We start from the raw sequence: 17,864 nt of genomic DNA, 5'->3' as shown, positions 1-17,864 counted from the left end.
AATTTCTTACACACACTTGTTATTTCATATGTTGACCAGAGGGGGAGCACTTTTAAAACCGACGCACAGTCAATTTGAAAAATCCCTCCTTTTTGGGACCACCCTCATTTTGATAGATTTCACCACCAGGGGTGCAAATGAGACATTCTCTATTAGATGCAATGGTTTTCACTATTTGGGACCATGATTTAGGTCCTAACTTGTTCACACCTCCTCATATGGAAGCTACTTTTCCTTCTTGATGTCTCAAGAAGGGGAGAAATACACACACACACACACACACTCACACACACTGCCAGTTTCGAGGGTGTTCGGTCTGTAAAAGTATTACAATGTGTCAGTAATAGCTACAATGTACTCCTTTTGTACATTGTTTTAACTTTGAAACGTGCCTCTCTTATGAGTATTTCACCTATACACAACAAAGGTTATATAACATGCTCCTCTTAGCAAAAACAAAATATATGTAAAATAATTTCGGCAGTTGACAGCATTTGGGACTTTATTGTGGACCGTTGGAGAGAGACCTCTAGTGGTCGTATTCTTAACTGCGTCACAGTAAATGTAGGTCAATGTTGCGCAATCAAGCTTTTATCTAACCAGGCAGGACCAATAGCAACGAGAAAGATAACAAATGTACAAAATGTGTTTATATTCAGCATGTAGTTTGATACATTCTGTGACATTGTCATCTTGTTTACTGCAGTATGCTCTGTCTATTCTATAAGGCACACAGGAGGTTTTATTCATATTTCTTTATTTTGTCATTGTCATGTTTTCATAGAAATGTCAACTAACTGGCTTGTTATTCTATATATAGTTGTGGGAATTATTCCAAAATATTGGCTATAATTTTATTTTGGTTTACAATAAGTGGTAGAAAATGGATGGATGGATGGATGGTAAACGTTCCATAAAGTGTTGTCATATTCCTATCATTTGACAGTGACATCATTATTAAGAGTTTTCTCTCACCTAAAAAAATGTGTAGCTGAAGAGCATTTTAATAATATAAATAAGAATGTATTTACGGATATAAAAAGTATAAATACAACTAAAATAAAAATTAAGACAATATAAATGTGAATGCGTGATTGTACGTGTGTACTCTTGAACTAAAGAAAAATGCGCCTAAAAAGTAAATTAAAACAAATACAAAAAATATATATATTCATATTAGGGCTGTCAAAAATAAGTTAACTCATGTAAATAATCACACGAATGATTGCATTAATCATGTACATGCACAGATTGGCTATAATTGTGTATTTGTTGTTTTGATTCTAAATATTCCATAAGGTAGCGCCATATCCCCATGCATTAACATACCTGCCAACTACTCCGGTTTTCCCGTAATTAGTACGGTTTTCATCAACCTATTCCGGGTTACGGTTGCAGTGATAAAAAATACGGTTTTTCATTAATTAAAATTTTTTTTTTTTTTTTTAAAGTTTTATTCACGAAATCGCGTAACAACAATGACAATCGACACTGCTTCCCGTAACTTCCTATCGAGCCATTCCGAATGCCATGCGCGAGGCTATTTATAGCACCGCTGCCAAGCACGAGGCACCAGTTGTCATTGTTTCTAAACGAGCGAACGATCATGGAATCAGCCGGAGAAAAATCGCAAACGAGTCTTAAACCAAAAAGAAAACTGCAGTCATTCCGTGAAGAATATTCAAAAGCCTATCCGGGAATAATTATCCGTTCCAAAAAGGGTGAAAACTACGCGAATTGCACCTTGTGCAGACAATCAATCAATCAATCAATCAATGTTTATTTATATAGCCCTAAATCACAAGTGTCTCAAAGGGCCACAACGACATCCTCGGCAAGATTTTTCGATCGGACACGGAGGAATTAGCGATGTAAAAGACCACGTTGGGACAAAAAAACACAAGTCTAATGCCGTTGCTAGCGATACAAGTGGAAAACTTTCAACGTTTTTCGTCGCCCAAACAGATTTTTGGATGTGATAAATGCCGAAGTTTTATTTACGGAGGCAATAATTGAGCATGGACTTCCAATCGCACTGGCTGATCACATGGGACAGTTATTTCGGAAAATGTTTCCCGACTCGAAAATCGCCCAAAAATATGGATGTGGTCGAACCAAAACATCAAACATTATTCAGTGTCTTGGAACAGAATCCTCAAAAAGTATCGCCGATGTCATGAAGACGGAACCATTTAGCATGTCGACTGACGGCAGCACCGATTATGACGATGTAAAACTGTACCCCATTTGTGTTCGATATTTCGATGACGACATTGGAAAAGTATTGTCAGTACATTACATTAGAGATGTGATGTGCCACTTTTCAAGTGTCTGATGGCTTAAATTAATTTTCATTAATTTTTCATATTTTGAATTCTTTTGAAAGGCTTACAAAAAAACTACATTTGAATTGTAATTCCATGCTATTGACAAGACTATTAATTTTTAATGAAGTTAGCTTACCATGTTTACAGTATGATAATTGTGATAGAAATGTGAATTTTAGGCACAGAATATTTTTTACAATTGAACAAGGCAGTAGATTATACAAGCTTGGACAGAAAGTTAATAATGACACCAATTTTTTTTTTAATGGAATTGTTTAGTACTGTTTTACCATTTGTTTACTGTAAAAAGTGTTTATACTGTTTATACTTTTAATTAACAAATTGAAGTCTTGTGAAAGGTTGACAGGATAACTGGCATTAACTGTCAAAATAATTTCAAACTATTGAAGTTAGCTTACAGAATAAACATGTCAATCAACCCATATGATTTTTGCTGTAATATTTTTGTTTTGAAAAGTCACTGTGACTGATAGAAAAGTGATGGTTTTAGCAACATTTTAACCTGTCTGAATGCTAATAATCATTTTGCGTCGGGTGGCGAAGTGAACCCCCCACCAGGACTTTGTCCTGGACCTACCGGGGCCTGCGGCCCCTGGACCCTGGCTACTAGGTTTTTCTGATTTCAAAAGTTGGCAGGTATGCATTAACAGTAACATCACTATTTTTAGATTTTTCCCTCATCTTAAAAACTTTAGCACTAGAGCATTTTACAATACAGAAACAAATAGGCATGAATAAAATGTATGGATTTAAAAGGTGTAAGAACAATCAGAGTAAAAATGAGGACATAACAAAAATGTGCATACACATGAATCTAAATAAAATAGAATAAATGGCAACCCCGAAAGGGACAAGCGGTAGAAAATGGATGGATGGATGGAGGTATATTTTAAATGAAAAAAAAAAGGTAAATCTAAATTCTGTCGTTTCCTCGGACTAATCTTCTAGTCCATGGGCCAGTGGGGTGGGCAATGCCAACACTATCTCGATGCCAACACTATCTGCATGTGCATAAAAAAAACGGCTCCCAATTGCTTATAGGGGCCCGTTCAAAAGACTCGATTAATTTGCTAATGTCTCATCTTTAATCATTTTTAATAGCTATGTGTTTAAAAAAAATTGTTTCCATTCTACTATTGCAGGATGCATCCAAGCTGTTACTCTTGAAGTGCGGGAGGGGAACTCCACATGCATCAAGGCAGAAGTCTCCGCCTTTTTCTCCATCACTTACAACGCCTCCAGCGGTGCGGTACGTATACAGTAGAATATACAGTAGAATATACAGTAAACCACAAGTGTCTCCCCACAGAGGAGTGTGCAGGTGCCGCTGCCCAACACAACCAGGGTGGATGCAATCAGCAGCACGTGCGGCACAGGAGGCGGCCTCCCGGGCCTGGTGGCAACCTTCGGACCTGGTCACGCCCTGGGCCTGAGCTTCTCGAGGAACGGAAGTTTCTACAGCGTGGACAACCTGACCCTGCAATACAACCTCAGCGACACCTCCATTTTCCCCGATGCCAACAGCTCTGGTGAGAACTGCAAAGCATGTGTTGATCTCCATTATTCTTTTGTACGCGTGTGTCTATTTATTACTGTTTGATAACACATGACCTAAATTGTTGTAATTAAATTTTTTTCCACTGTATATTTTACCCTGAAAAGTCTTAAGCATGCACGGGCCATTTTGGTATTTCTTTTTTGTCTTTAGATATGCTAAATAAAATTTCAAAAATAAAATAAAATAAAAATGAGTAATAATAAAAATAAAAATAATAAATACATAAAAAATAAAAAATATATATATAACAATAATAAATGAATAAAAGCCTGGCAGGCCACCAGACTGCAGTCCCCGCCGGCCGACGAGGCAATGAGGGGTGCGCCGAACCCCAAACCCCCCATGCATGTGTACAAGGCCCCCAGAGTGTCTACTGTGTAGTTAAAATTAGGAGGTCAGCCGTTACAGCCGACCTCCAGTCCCTATTGATGTGTGTACTGTAGCGTGAGTGAGATATGTATGCTTGTGGGAACTAATAATGCGATTAAAATTGGGGGACATCAAGGTCATGGTGGGTCCCAACCAAACCAAGCCCCCCAAATCCTAAGTGTCTAATATGCAGCTAAGATTGAGGGATGGACGAGCAGGGGACAAGAAAGGAGGACTGGAGCCCCATTGGAGGCATCCTCAACCCCCCGCCATGCCTCCCCGCAGGACAATCCCCAAAGTCCTATATATGTGTGACTGTGTGCGCTATAAGTAGGAGGAGTAGAGGGCCCGGACATCCCCCCAGTCCACGCGGCCGAAAATTTTTTATTTTTTATTTTATTTATTTTTTTTAATTTTATTTAATTTTTTTTTTTTTTTTTTTTTTTTTTTAATCTTATTATTTATTTGTGTGTGGCGTCGCGCGGGTCTCACTTCCTGTTGGATGGGGTCCGTGCCCGTGTGGCCCGACCTTGCGCTGTGGGGTCTCTGTTGGTGACTTGGTGTGGTGGCGGCGCAGCCCCCGTGTCTGGTCTGGATGCTGTGTCCCGGTTGTTTGGGCGGTGGTGTGTTTGTGCGGGTTTGGGTTGGGGTGGGGGGCCTTTTGGTTGGGGGGGTTGTTGGTGTCTCTTGTTTGCGTGTTGGCGTTCGGGCTGACCGGCGGGCTGGCGCCGGCTGGTCTCCGTGGCCCTGGTGGCGTGTGGTTGCTGGTCGCAGTTTTTCTTTGATCGCTTTAATTTGATTGGCTGGTGCTGGCTGTCTGGGGTTATTGCGGCTGCTGTTTCTGCTGCCGTTTGTTTGTGGTGTGGGCGCCCGTGGCTGCTGGGTCTGGTGCAGGGGTGTGGCTGATGTTGTGACTGGTGGCAGCGCGCGCGCGTGATGGCTGTCGGGGCTGACGAACTGTGTATATGTATGTATATGTGTGTGTATGTATGTATGTTTATATATGTGTATGTGTACATATGTGTATGTATATGTATATATGTGTATGTGTGGGTATGTATACGTGTATGTGTGTATGTGTATGTGTATGTGTGTGTGTATGTATGTATGTATGTATATTTCTGGGGGTACGCTCTGGGCCTGCCTGTCAGACGGGGGTCGACGCCTCAGGCTACTGCATCCGAACTGCGTGTCTGGAGCTCCTGGGTCCCGCTGTCCATCCCTTCCGGGTGCCCGTCTTGGTTGGGGCCTGTTGGGCCTAGTCCCTGCGTCTATTGTGGTAGCTTGGTGCTGCAAGGTATTCCGAGGTGCTGCGAGTCGGCCAGTTGCTGGGGTAGTGACCTTGTTTGTCAGCATGTCTGTGATCTTCTTTTAATTCTTTTTTTTTTTAATTAATTAATTAATTTATTTATTTATTTTTAAAATATATTTTATTAATATTATTTTTTTATTTTTCCCCTCCCTCAGGGGGGGGGCTCGGCGGGGCGGTTGCTGGTTGTTCCATCTCCATCGTTGGGGTCCCTGCGGGTGGGGTGGGTGGTTCCCGTGGCCCTGTGCCTGGGTGGTCCTGCGGCGGCCGGTTTGGGTGGGGTGGCCGGGGGCTGGCCTCGCCGCGCTCTCCGGGGGTGGGGGGTGGGCTCGTGGGGGCCCGGTTGCCGGTGGGGCGGGGGCGGTCTTCCCGTCCGGTTGCGGGGAGTCTCTGGGTCCTTCGGGCGGGGCGTCTCGCCTTTCTGCCCGTGTGGGGTGTGGTCTCTCGCTGGCTTGGGGTCTGGCTGTCCCCTGCTTTTCTCGTGCCCTGTCCTCCGCCGGGTGCGTCTGTCTGCGGCCTGCTGCTGGCCCTTGTGGGCGGTACGGTGGGTCGGGCTCTGGGGTTCCTGTCGCTGGCCGGCTTGGCTGCGTGGGGGCGGTGGTCCCTGGTTCCCTGGGCACCACGCCTCCTGTTTGTGGGTTGGGCTCTCGGGGGTGATGGGGCCGTGCTCTGGCTCCCACGCACTCTGGGAGTCGAATGTATTGTACATGCAAATTCACATTTGCTCACATACGTACATAGGTACCTACGCTCCCACATACATACACAAATACAGTACATATTTACCTACCTAATGTTCGTACATCCACACGCACATTCAATATACAAACATACACATACACATACTGTACATATACATTCACTGTACAAACACATATACACATTCTGTACATATACATTCATTGTACAAACACATATACACATTCTGTACATATACAAGTACATATGCATACTTACACTCATGCACATAATCACGTTTCATCAAACATATATTAACGTTGTTGCCCTAGGGTAAACTGGGTGTAACACATGGCACACTGACAAAGCTTAACCTATTGTGACTATAACAATCTACAAGGTTAATGTAGGTTGCTTCTCTTTCTCCCCCTCCATTTTTCTGCATTCTTTCGTATCTCAAGTTATCATTACGTATATGTATTGTTGCATTTAAACAACTGTATTGTTGATAATAAAGGTAAATTATTGGTATTGTTCATTATCAATAGCGCTATTTCTATTGGTATTTGTATTGATCCATTTGTAGTGTAATAATGCTCATTGTCATTTCTGTATTATTTTTTATTTTTCGCTAACTGCTTATTTGCTATTACTTTTACCATCATATTTGTACATGTCATATTTGCTGATGTTGCTCTATTGTTGTTGTTGTTGTTGTTTGCTGTTGTTGTTTTTGTCTCTCTGTCTAATCCCCCTCTTGTCCCCACAATTTCCCCCTCTGTCTTCTTTTTTTTTCTCTTTCTATCCCCTCCTGCTCCGGCCCGGCTGCACTAAATGATAATATAAATACATTTAATAAAGTCAAATACAAATAAGGCAACAAGAGAAGTATCCTACACTTCTCTTTTGTAAAGTAAATCTGAACAGCCGACATGGGCATCTACATCAACTATATGATTTGCCTGAGAAGCTGGACAGGACATAAAAAAAAAAAATAAAAAAAAAGATATGCTAAATAAAAGCCATTGTCTATTTAAATACTAATCTTTGTGTGGTAGGTGACAAAGACTGATGTTTAAATGACGCCTCAGTGAGTGTATGGCACACTACCTACCTGTATCAACTAGGGGTGTAACGGTACACAAAAATTTCGGTTCGGTACGTACCTCGGTTTAGAGGTCACAGTTCGGTTCATTTTCGGTACAGTAAGAAAACAACAAAATATACATTTTTGGGTTATTTATTTACCAAATTTGTAAACTATGGCTTTATCCTTTTAACATTGGGAACACTATAATAATTCTGCCCATGTTAATCAACATTAAACTGCCTGAAGTTGTTGCTCAGATTAAATAAAATGACAAAACTTTTCTTCTACATATAAAAAGTGCAACATTAAACAGTTTCAAGACAACTCATCATGCTTACCGTAATTTATTACAGCATTTGGGAAGCCTGTTGTTGATTTTTATTATGTAAATGTTATATTTTTATCAACATGTGATAGCAGGGACCCTGCCATTCAAAACTAGGCTGCTCCATTACTAATGATTAATGTAACTATAGCTGAAAAAATGGTACAATAGCAATATATTCATCCCTGAACACCATGGAGTTCATGTAGATTAATGATGCAGTTACATTATTATATCAACTTTCAGAGACAGAAACTCTTCATTTAACATAATGTCCTGCTTCAACACAGCTCAGTCAACACAGAAAAAGGTAAAGTGAAATAACAGACAGACAGGGCTTTGCTGTCCGTAACACACACACACACACACACACACACACACACACTGCAAAATGAGCTAACGTTACGCTAAAAGCGAATTAGCTGCAGTTTAAAGTCCTACTGAAATGTGATTTTTTTATTCAAACGGGGATAGCAGGTCCATTCTATGTGTCGTACTTGATCATTTCGCGATATTGCCATATTTTTGCTGAAAGTATTTAGTAGAGAACATCGACGATAAAGTTCACAACTTTTGGTCGCTGATAAAAAAGCCTTGCCTGTACTGGAAGTAGCAGACGAGTAGCGTGACGTCACAGGTTGTGGAGCTCCTCACATCTGCACATTGTTTACAATCATGGCCACCAGCAGCGAGAGCGATTCGGACCGAGAAAGCGACGATTTCCCCATTATTTTGAGCGAGGATGAAAGATTTGCGGATGAGGAAAGTGAGAGTGAAGGACTAGAGGGCAGTGGGAGCGATTCAGATAGGGAAGATGCTGTGAGAGGCGGGTGGGACCTGATATTCAGCTGGGAATGACTACAACAGTAAATAAACACAAGACATATATATACTCTATTAGCCACAACACAACCAGGCTTATATTTAATATGCCACAAATTAATCCCGCATAACAAACACCTCCCCCCTCCCGTCCATATAACCCGCCAATACAACTCAAACACCTGCACAACACACTCAATCCCACAGCCCAAAGTACCGTTCACCTCCCCAAAGTTCATACAGCACATATATTTCCCCAAAGTCCCCAAAGTTACGTACGTGACATGCACATAGCGGCACGCACGTACGGGCAAGCGATCAAATGTTTGGAAGCCGCAGCTGCATGCGTACTCACGGTACCGTGTCTGCGCATCCAACTCAAAGTCCTCCTGGTAAGAGTCTCTGTTGTCCCAGTTCTCCACAGGCCAATGGTAAAGCTTGACTGTCATCTTTCGGGAATGTAAACAATGAAACACCGGCTGTGTTTGTGTTGTTGCTGCAGTCGGCCGCAATACACCGCTTCCCACCTACAGCTTTCTTCTTTGCTGTCTCCATTGTTCATTGAACAAATTGCAAAAGATTCACCAACACAGATGTCCAGAATACTGTGGAATTTTGCGATGAAAACACGACTTAATAGCTGGCCACCATGCTGTCCCAAAATGTCCTCTACAATCCATGACGTCACGCGCAGACGTCATCATACCGAGACGTTTTCAGCAGGATATTTCGCGCGAAATTTAAAATTGCACTTTAGTAAGCTAACCCGGCCGTATTGGCATAATAAAATATCAGACTGCGTGGTCGGTAGTAGTGGGTTTCAGTAGGCCTTTAAGTTTCTAGAAGGTCAATGGGCTCATAGGGATGTTACTAGTAGTTGACTGGGAGGTGTTTATTATCAGTTGGAGAGAGTCCGCTGCCTGATGCTTACCTGCTAAACGTTAAGCACTGACTACATGCGCTCTGAATACGCACTGCTGATTGGCTGTTACCGCTCTGTTTGTAACCAATCAGATGGTTGTGTGGGTGGGACAATGCTGGGTGCTGTGTAGAGGACTGACCGAGGCAGGCAGAAGGAAGCAGAGCAGCTTGTTAAGACTTTACTTTATATGTTTGTGTGGAAACTCGTTCGGTACACCTCCGAACCGAACCGAAACCCCCGTACCGAAACGGTTCAATACAAATACACGTACCGTTACACCCCTAGCAGTTCCCCTTTCAAGTGACACACACATCACGTTATGCATCCATGCTTCAGTATCGTTTTACCCATTACTAGTTATACTTCTCAACATTTCATTTTTTTTTCTCCTTACATTTTAATGTGTTTTGTCTGATTTCAATAGACAACATACCTTTTGACGCCCCTGCTTTTGTAACCCATGTTGTTTTCCTTCAGACGTGGTCACTGTTGTGTCAGCCTCCGTTGGAATCCGGGCCGCCATCAACACCACCTACCGCTGTGTGAGCGCCACCTCCGTCGCCGTGGGAGCACAAGTGGTCACCCTCTCCGACATGAGGCTCCAGGCCTACATGCCAGGAGACGACCTGAGTCCAGCCGGTACCACGTTTCTTGTCTTCGTTTTGGTTTTTCTTTTTTTGCCAACTTGTCCTCCCTTTTTGTCGCAGAAACCACCTGTGCAGCAGACCAAGCCAGCACCGTCGCTCCCATCACCACCCAGACTCCCAGCACACCACCCCCAGAACCAAGCACACCTGAACAAGGCGTGTACTCCGTTAGGAATCTCAATGGCACCGTTTGTTTCCTGGCCCAAATGGGACTGCAGCTCAATTTCTCCTACGTCTCTCAATCGCAGAATAAGGTATCGTAGTCTTGGAACTTTTATTTTATTTTTTAATCAAGTTACCATTATAACCTCACACTTGTGTTTCAGACCATCCAAGAAATTTTCAATCTCACCCCAAATCTGACAAGTTCGTCCGGATCATGCGAGGCATCAAGAGCTACTTTAGTTCTGGTCCAAGACAGAACCACCACACTGGGATTCACCTTCAGCGTGGTAATTCAGCTTCTTGGTCTGCTTTAGGCATAGATTTGAGGCGCCCAAAAACATCCGGTCTTCCTTGCAAGCATTAGCTTCTAGCTAGAGATCGACAAACTTTTGTTTCGGAGAAGTCCATCCATCCATCCATCCATCTTCTTCCGCTTATCCGAGGTCGGGTCGCGGGGGCAGCAGCTTAAGCAGGGAAGCCCAGACTTCCCTCTCCCCAGCCACTTCGTCCAGCTCCTCCCGGGGGATCCCGAGGCGTTCCCAGGCCAGCCGGGAGAGATAGTCTTCCCAGCGTGTCCTGGGTCTTCCCCGTGGCCTCCTACCGTTCGGGTGGCATCCTGACCAGATGCCCGAACCACCTCATCTGACTCCTCTCGATGTGGAGGAGCAGCGGCTTTACTTTGAGCTCCTCCCGAATGACAGAGCTTCTCACCCTATCTCTAAGGGAGAGCCCCGCCACCCGGCGGAGGAAACTCATTTCGGCCGCTTGTACCCGTGATCTTGTCATTTCGGTCATGACCCAAAGCTCATGACCATAGGTGAGGATGGGAACGTAGATCGACCGGTAAATTGAGAGCTTTGCCTTCCGGCTCAGCTCCTTCTTCACCACAACGGATCGATACAGCGTCCGCATTACTGAAGACGCCACACCGATCCGCCTGTCGATCTCACGATCCACTCTTCCCTCACTCGTGAACAAGACTCCGAGGTACTTGAACTCCTCCACTTGGGGCAAGATCTCCTCCCCAACCCGGAGATGGCACTCCACCCCTTTCCGGGAGAGAACCATGGACTCGGACTTGGAGGTGCTGATTCCCATCCCAGTCGCTTCACACTCTGCTGCGAACCGATCCAGTGAGAGCTGAAGATCTTGGCCGGAGGAAGCCATCAGGACCACATCATCTGCAAATAGCAGAGACCTAATCCTGCAGCCACCAAACCAGATCCCCTCAACGCCCTGACTGCGCCTAGAAATTCTGTCCATAAAAGTTATGAACAGAATCGGTGACAAAGGGCAGCCTTGGCGGAGTCCAACCCTCACTGGAAACGTGTCCGACTTACTGCCGGCAATGCGGACCAAGCTCTGACACTGATCATACAGGGAGCGAACTGCCACAATAAGACAGTCCGTTACCCCATACTCTCTGAGCACTCCCCACAGGACTTCCCGAGGGACACGGTCGAATGCCTTCTCCAAGTCCACAAAACACATGTAGACTGGTTGGGCAAGCTCCCATGCACCCTCAAGGACCCTGCCGAGAGTATAGAGCTGGTCCACAGTTCCACGACCAGGACGAAAACCACACTGTTCCTCCTGAATCCGAGGTTCGACTATCCGGCGTAGCCTCCTCTCCAGTACACCTGAATAGACCTTACCGGGAAGGCTGAGGAGTGTGATCCCACGATAGTTGGAACACACCCTCCGGTTCCCCTTAAAGAGAGGAACCACCACCCCGGTCTGCCAATCCAGAGGTACCGCCCCCGATGTCCACGCGATGTTGCAGAGTCTTGTCAACCAAGACAGCCCCGCAACATCCAGAGCCTTAAGGAACTCCGGGCGGATCTCATCCACCCCGGGGCCTTGCCACCGAGGAGCTTTTTAACTACCTCGGCAACCTCAGCCCCAGAAATAGGAGAGGAAAAGTCATAAGTAGGAATATCCGGTCAACGTTAGGGAAGAGTACTGAACCCGGTACTATCTTGGCATGTACCCAATCCCACCATTCCTAAAACCCAATGGTTCTGTTAAGACTCATTTGTGTACATTTTATTACTATTATTATTCCCTTTGTAAGCACAAACTCTTATTGTGAAGGGAGTGTTGTTGGAACAGGAAGTGTTGGAACAGATATCCTGTAGGGTCGGTGAAGATGGAGGTGGCCGAACATAAAGTTGCCGTTATTATTAACAGCTCCCGTAGCACGCAATGTCACGCCCGATTGCCACTCCAGCAGCACTGAGAGCGGACCCGGCCAATCTACCCCTAGTAATGTTGCAATTCTCAATGCCGAGAAAGCGATTGACTCAACGTAAGTTAAGGATCCACTTTTCCAAGAATGTGATAGCTCGGTGCTAATATACATTGGCATTGCCATAGACATGCTACTGATTAGCATTAGCAATTTTTCATAGTGATTTCAACACCTCCAAATATGTCAAAAAAACACTTAAGGTGCACTTTACAATAAAACAGCTGGTGCGTACTGTACTTGCAGTATTAACACTTTTTAAGGCGCAAAAAAAACCCCACCATAAACAAGGTTTCTCATTGTCATCCCGTCGGGTTGAGTTTTTTCTTGCCCTGATGTGGGATCTGAGCCCAGGATGTCGTTGTGGCTTGTGCAGCCCTTTGAGACACTTGTGATTTAGGGCTATATAAGTAAACTTTGATTGATACACTACTGCCACCTAATGTTTTGGACTTGCAACTATCATCGCAACTCAAATGTGATAGTGAAACAAGATGTAACAACTGGAAAGAAGTTATCATAGTCGGCTCACTTTTTAAATGTTGCAATAAAATACAAGATTTAATATTTTAAAAATGTATATTTACTCACACAAGTACTGAAAATTGATACCATTGAGTACACCATTACTAACATCTAGTCGGGAACCAAAGTTTATGGATGTTAACTAGGGATGCAGGGGAAGAAAAATCGATTCACATCCAAATGGCGATTTTTATTAGGTTCTGAATCTGTCAGGTTCAAACACTGATGACATTTATTAAACAAGACAAGAAGCAAGGAATTAAACAGACAGAATTAAATTTTGGCTCAATTGAGGAGAGAAGTCCGGGCTGTACTACAGTCTCACCACGCTCTGACGAAAGATTGTACGCCTCCTCTTTTATTTGGACTTTCACTGATTACATGGCAACAGCTGTTTCTAAGGGTCTGGGGTCGTAAACAGCCATCACCTTTGATTGCAACAGTTCAAAGAAAAGTTTGTAAAACAGTTCAAAGAAGCGGTGCCTGGAGGGGAGTCTGGTCCTGCTTCCTCTTCACAAGACAATATCTTTGTTGATTACAATACATGAGAACACCTTCATGTTGCTTCCCATCCTACACAGTGGAGTTTTACGAGCCTTCTTCTTGGTAGGATTAAAGACAGCTTTTGTCTGCTCGCCGGGAACTCATTGAAACAAAGTTTTGCGATAACTTGGATACAATTTTTCTTAACAGAATCAATTCAAAATGTTTCCGAATCTATTTAAAAAAAAAATAGTTTCTAGGGTTACTCACTGCGTGGGCTTTTGTTTTGTTATGTATTTACATCATAATAATAATAATGAAAATAAAAGTGATGTACCAATGATAGAATAGAATCGGGGGTCGATATTTGCCTTTTTGAAGGTCATAATATTATTATTTTCTACATTAAAACTCTTAAGTATTTAAGTCTGCTTTCTTGCTACTTGAATAGTTTGTTGACAATAGTTCTCCCTGCAGAACTCCACCAGCAACAAGTTCTACCTGAGTGCCATCAACTTGTCTGCTGACTGGCCTGACATGACAGGTACTAAGATGAGAAGAATGTCGTCTCTGATCAGACTTTGTTCTGAGAATGTCAAACGTCTCCTTGCAGTGCCCGTCTCCGCCGGCAGCACGGACCTGGACTACCTGCGCACCACACTGGGCCGCTCGTACAAGTGCAACATGGAGCAAAGTCTGCCGGTGCAGCCCGGCTTCTCCCTCAACACCTTCAGGCTGCAGGTGCAGGCCTTCAATGTCACCACCAACCAGTTTGCCACAGGTAATTCTCCTCTTTCTCAGGAATATCAAAACATTTGCGCTACCTCAGGGGTGTCCAAACTTTTTCCTCTGAGGTAAGCATGCATGGGGCATTTTGATATTGGCATTTTCAAAACCAATATATCGATTTTTGGTCCCAGGGACCCAAAAGGGTCTCTGTCATAAAAATATATTTTTTTTTACATTTAAATGTGTAAATTAACTTCAAGTCTCAATATAAAGTTTTTTTTATTTTTTTTTATGTTTTATGGTCTTTTTATGGCATAAACACAAAATATGCGATATCCCCCCCGAAAAATGTAAGTGTAATATTTGATGTGAAGTATATTTGGAGTCTAAAATATTATTATTTTTTTGGAGCAATGCGTTTTTGTTTGTTTTTTGAACCGCACTAAAATTTGCAGGGATCCAAAAGGGTCCCACTCAAAAAAAAAAGAAGAAGCTAAAATTAAGTCATACCTTTTTATTTTACTTATTTTTTTACTTTTTATTTCGTTTTACTTTCAATACATAGAGATCAACTTCAGATCCGTTTATTTTTATATATATATATATATTTATATTTTTTTGTTTTGTTTTGTTTTATGCCCTTTTTTGCCATAGAAAACTTTAGATCAGTCGATCATTCTTTAGTATAATTTTTTTTGTTGTTAAATACTAAAATTCTCAGGGATCTAAAAGGGTCCCACTCCATCCATCCATTCATCCATTTTCTATCGCTGATCCCTTTCAGGGTCATAAGTGCTAAAAATAAGAACATCCTTTTTTTTCTTTTACTTTTAATGCTTAAAAATTTAGATCAGGGTCATAAGTGCTAAAAATAAGAACATACTTTTTTTTCTTTTAATTTTAATGCTTAAAAATTTAGATCAATCAATCAGTCTTTATTTTTCTTTTTTTGTTGGTTTTATACCCTTTTTTTTGTTCAGGAAAACTTTTTTTTTTTTTTTTTTTTTTTTTTTTTTAAATATGGCAAACCCGCTAAAATGGGCAATATTTTCCCCAAAACACATTTTAAACTAATATTTGATGTGAAGTAATTTGAGCCTTACACAGGTCAATAATTCATAACATGAATTTTGAATCTTTTTTTTTTTTTTTTCTTAAAACACTAAAATTCTCAGGGATCCAAAAGGGTCTCACTTATAAAAGTGCTAAAAATAAGTCATACTTTTTCTTTTTTTTATTACTTGCTTTACTTAAATCTATAGATCAACTTCAAGTCCGTTGATCATTTTTTATATTTTTCAGTTGTATGCTCTTTTTTGTCAAAGAAAAGTTTTTTTTGATGGCACACAAATTATGCAACATTTTTCCCCAAACTCTTTTCAAATTGTAATATTTGATGTTAAGTATATTTGGAGTCTTAAATAGTCAATAATTATTCATTATTATTTTTTGAGCAATGCATTTTTGTTTGTTTTTTGAACCCCACAAAAATTTACAAGGATCCAAAAGGGTCCCACTCAAAAAAATGCTAAAAATAGGTCGTACCTTTTTTTTTTTTTTTTTTACTTTTCTTTTTCGTTTTACTTTCAATACATAGAGATCAACTTCAGATCCGTTAGTTTATATATATATATATATATATATATATATATATATATATATATATATATATATATATATATATATATATATATATATATATATATATATATTTATTTATTTGTTTTGTTTTATGCCCTTTTTTGCCATAGAAAACTTTAGATCAGTTGATCATTCTTTATTTTAATTTGTTTTGTTAAACACTAAAATTCTCAGGGATCTAAAAGGGTCCCACTCCATGCATCCATTTTCTACCTCTTGTCCCTTTCAGGGTCATAAGTGCTAAAAAATAAGGAACATTTTTTTTTTTTTTTTTAATGCTTAAAAAGTCAATCATTCTTTTTTTGTTGGTTTTATACCCATTTTTGTCCAGGAAAACTTATTTTTTTTAATATGGCAAACACGCTAAAATGTGTAACATTTTCCCCAGAACACATTTTAAACTGTAATATTTGATGTGATAATAATTCATAACATGAATTTTGATTCATTATTATTTTTTGAGCAATGAGTTTTTTTTCTAAAAAAAACACTAATATTCTCAGGGATCCAAAAGGGTCCATCCAACTTATAAAAGTGCTAAAAATAAGACATACTTATTATTTTTTTTTTTTTTTACTTGCTTTACTTAAATCTATGGATCAACTTCAAATCTGTTGATAATTTTTTTAATAATTTTTTGTTGTATGCCCTTTTTTGTCATAGAAAAGTTTTTTTATGGAACACACAAATTATGCAACATTTTTCCCCAAACTCTTTAAATTGTAATATTTGATTTAATAATAATAACTGGGATTTATATAGCGCTTTTCTAAGTACCCAAAGTCGCTTTACATGTAGAACCCATCAATCATTCACACCTGGTGGTGGTAAGCTACTTTCATAGCCACAGCTGCCCTGGGGTAGACTGACGGAAGCGTGGCTGCAATTTGCGCCAACGGCCCCTCCGACCACCACCTATCATTCATCATTCAATTCACCGGTGTGAGTGGCACCGGGGGCAAAGGGTGAAGTGTCCCGCCCAAGGACACAACGACAGCGATTTTTGGATGGTAAGAGGCGGGAAGCGAACCTGCAACCCTCAGGTTTCTGGCAACCCTCAGGTTTCTGGCACGGTTGCTCTACCCACTACGCCATGCCGCCCCAGTGATTTGATGTGAAGTAATGAATTTTGATCCATTATTTTTTGAGCAATGAGATTTGTTTTTTTTCTAAAAAAATACAAAAAATCTAAAATTCTCAGGGATCTAAAAGGGCCCACTCATGAAAGTGCTAAAAATAAGTCACTTTTTTAAAATTGTATTCTGAATGCTTAAAAATCTCAATCAGCTTCAGATGAGTTGATGATTTTTTATTAATTTCTTTGGTTTCATACACTTTTTTTTTTTTGTCCAGGAAAATGTAGTATTTCATGGGGCAAACCCGTAAAGTGCAATATTTTCCCCAAAAAATATTTTAAAGTGTAATATTTGACGTGAAATAAGTGGCGCTTACATTCAATAATTCATAACATGAATTATTGAGTCATTATTTTTTGATGAGTTTGTTTTATTTTTCAAAAACACTAAATTTCTCAGGGATCCAAAACGCTCCCACTCATAAAAGTGCTTAAATTAAGTCATAACTTTTTTTTCTTTTTCTTTCTATTTTTAACTTTCAATAATTTCTGTATTATTTTGAGTTGATTCTTTAGCCTTTTTGTCCATGCAAACACACAACAGATGCAATATTTTCCCAGGGTTGCAAACAAAAGTTGAGTAGCAACTGCAATGATTTCACAAGAAGAAGAAATGAAGTGTTGTGTGTGTCCATGGTCTACAGCTGAGGAGTGTCAGATGGACCAGGACCAGATGCTGATCCCCATCATCGTGGGAGCCGCACTGGCCGGCCTGGTGCTCATCGTGCTGGTCGCATACCTCATCGGCCGCAAGAGGAGCCATGCTGGCTATCAAACCATCTGAACTGGACTCTGCTCTCAGGACATCCTGGAGGACTGAATGACTGAGTGACTGAGTGACTGAGTGATGAGAACAATGACTAAGTGAGT

General features: G+C 41.2%; 1 protein-coding gene across 2 annotated transcripts in view; it reads left to right on the top strand.

Annotated features, from left to right (window-relative positions):
- Positions 1–17,864, top strand: part of lamp1a (lysosomal associated membrane protein 1a) — a 30,373-nt gene extending 12,509 nt beyond the window's left edge. For both annotated transcript variants that reach the window (XM_061974710.2, XM_061974709.2), the window contains exons 2-9: positions 3,491–3,597; positions 3,658–3,877; positions 9,899–10,060; positions 10,129–10,322; positions 10,395–10,520; positions 13,967–14,033; positions 14,103–14,270; positions 17,639–17,864. In XM_061974710.2, coding sequence (XP_061830694.2) covers positions 3,491–3,597; positions 3,658–3,877; positions 9,899–10,060; positions 10,129–10,322; positions 10,395–10,520; positions 13,967–14,033; positions 14,103–14,270; positions 17,639–17,778 — 1,184 coding nt within the window. In that variant the 3' untranslated portion in view covers positions 17,779–17,864. The remainder of the gene's footprint in view (positions 1–3,490; positions 3,598–3,657; positions 3,878–9,898; positions 10,061–10,128; positions 10,323–10,394; positions 10,521–13,966; positions 14,034–14,102; positions 14,271–17,638) is intronic.

The sequence above is a fragment of the Nerophis lumbriciformis genome, linkage group LG15, assembly GCF_033978685.3.
Source record: "Nerophis lumbriciformis linkage group LG15, RoL_Nlum_v2.1, whole genome shotgun sequence".
NCBI classification, from domain to species: Eukaryota; Metazoa; Chordata; class Actinopteri; order Syngnathiformes; family Syngnathidae; genus Nerophis; species Nerophis lumbriciformis.
Note: the sequence above shows the minus strand (reverse complement) of the source record. Positions and strands in the feature narration are given on the sequence as shown.